Consider the following 2,223-nt stretch of genomic DNA (forward strand, 5'->3'; position numbering starts at 1 on the left):
AGCAACATGCATGGAACTGAAGGTTGTTATTCTAAGCAAACTAATGCAGGAACAGAAAACCAAATACCATATCTTCTCACTTAAAAGTGGGAGCTAAACACTGAGTACACATGAACACAAAGAAAGGAACAATAGACTCCAGGACATAATTGAGGGTGGAGGATAGAAGGGTGAGGATCAAAAAACTGCTTATCAGGTACTATGCTTATTACCTGGGTGATTAAATAATCATTTTGAGATGAAATTTACCTATATAACAAGCCTGCACATGTACCCTTGAATCTAAAATAAAAGTTAAAAAAATTAAGACTCAGAGAGATTATATCATTCGCCTGTGATGACATAGCTAACTAGCTGGAAAAAAATGAGACTTGGACTTTAAGTCTGTCTGACATCGAAATCTGTTCTCTTAATCTCTGTGGCATATGAATTTCCATAAGAACTTACCTTCATTGAAACCTTTGTGGCCACTCCTTACTTCTTGAGGAATCTGTCTTTAGCTGGTAGTAGATTTAATTAGGTATAATTATGTTTGCTAAGGTACTAGTCAGTAGTACCACCCAAGAAACAAATGCCTTATCTAAGATGTACAAATGTCAAATGACTTTAAGGATCATTGCTGTGGCTGAAAATTTTATTACCTTGATAGTCTGATGGGGATAACATTTTGTAACTTTATCCCTGTTTGTCAACTTGCTCTGCTTCTGAAATTGATCCTCCATCCTGGGTTTCTTGTTTCTTGCAATAGAAAGCAGAATAGAATATGTATGTGTCCTGAGGTTCTGAGGAGAGCATTTGGCTACGGTAGCTTTTCAAAGATAAGTTTGTCTTTCTGACAGGCTGGCCCTCCCCTAATGTGAAGAAAGACCTTAAGGGAGACCCTTTGATCCTTAGTTATTTGGGACTGACTCAGAGCACTGCACAGAAGTCACTATCGCCCCCTTTTCAAATCTCCATAGGCACCATTTTCTGCATGGTTCTCTTTAGGGCAGCTTTGACCTCTGTGTTCCGCAGGCTGTAGATAATGGGGTTGAGGATGGGGGTGACCACAGCATAGAAGAGGGACACCAGAGGGTCAGTGACCGGATCGTAACTGGCCTTAGGGCGAATATAGATAAAGATGGCGGTGCCATAGAAGAGGGAGACCACAATCAGGTGGGAGGAGCAGGTGGAGAAGGCTTTGCGGCGGCCAACAGCAGATGGGATCCGGAAGATGGTAACCAGGATACGCCCGTAGGAGCCCAGGATGAGGCCAAAGGGGCAGAGGATGATGAGGGCTGCGGCCAGGATAATCTGCAGTTCATTAAGCGAGGTGTCCCCACACACCAGCTGCAGGATAGGCTAGATCTCACAGAAGAAGTGTGGGATGGCATTGGGACCACAGAAGGGCAAGGAGAAGATGAAACAGGTGTGGCCCAACCCCACCAGCACCCCACAGGCCCACGCAGACCCAGTTAGCTGTAGACACATCCGGTGGCTCGGCAGCAGCGGGTGGCGGAGGGGTTCACAGATGGCTGCATAGCGGTCATAGGCCATGGCTGCCAGGAGGCAACACTCTGTGGTGCCAAAGAAGAGGAAGAAGAACATCTGGAGAGCACATCCAGAGCGAGAGATGTGGCACTGGCCAGTGAGGAGGTGATGAAGCAGCAGGGGGACCGTGACGGACGTATAGCCCATCTCCAAGGTCGAGAGGACGCACAGAAAGAAGTACATAGGGGACTGGAGGGCAGCATCGGTGGAGACCAGCACCACAATGAGGAAATTGCCTGCCACGGTCAGCAGGTAGATAGTGAGAAAGACAGAGAAGAGCAAGCCCTGGAGGTCGGCCAGGTGGGAGAAGCCTACTAGAAGAAATTCAGTCACCATGGAGGTGTTTGTGTTCATCCTGCCTACATCCCTTTGACTGGAAGACAAAAGAAATGGCAAGGAAAAGTCACAACTGTGGAACCATGAAATGGGCAAAGATGACCTCTCTCTGCATCTGATCCCAGCACTGGATCTCCCTTTCTATTAGAATATCATGGACTTTGAAATTAGGCAGCCCGGCCTGGAGTCCATATTCCAGCCTTGCTCACTCTTGAAATTCTGGACGAATATTTGTCTCTCTGAGCCTGGATCCCTGACTTCATCTCTTCCTGATAGTGCCTATCATTCAGAAAAACACGTTGAACTGTGTTTTCAGTTTCACCTGGGCTGAGGATTAAATCAGTCTAGCTGCCTTTT

At 46.6% G+C, this 2,223-nt stretch overlaps 1 protein-coding gene across 1 annotated transcript; it reads right to left on the reverse strand.

Moving 5' to 3' along the window:
* Positions 1 to 945: 945 nt before the first annotated feature.
* Positions 946 to 1,884, reverse strand: LOC105513836 (olfactory receptor 10C1). Its single transcript, XM_011944870.1, is given in 1 exon segment — positions 946 to 1,884. A coding segment is annotated over 1 exon segment (939 nt).
* Between the last annotated feature and the right edge of the window lie 339 nt (positions 1,885 to 2,223).

This window comes from Colobus angolensis, unplaced genomic scaffold, assembly GCF_000951035.1.
Source record: "Colobus angolensis palliatus isolate OR3802 unplaced genomic scaffold, Cang.pa_1.0 Scaffold237, whole genome shotgun sequence".
Taxonomy (NCBI): domain Eukaryota; kingdom Metazoa; phylum Chordata; class Mammalia; order Primates; family Cercopithecidae; genus Colobus; species Colobus angolensis.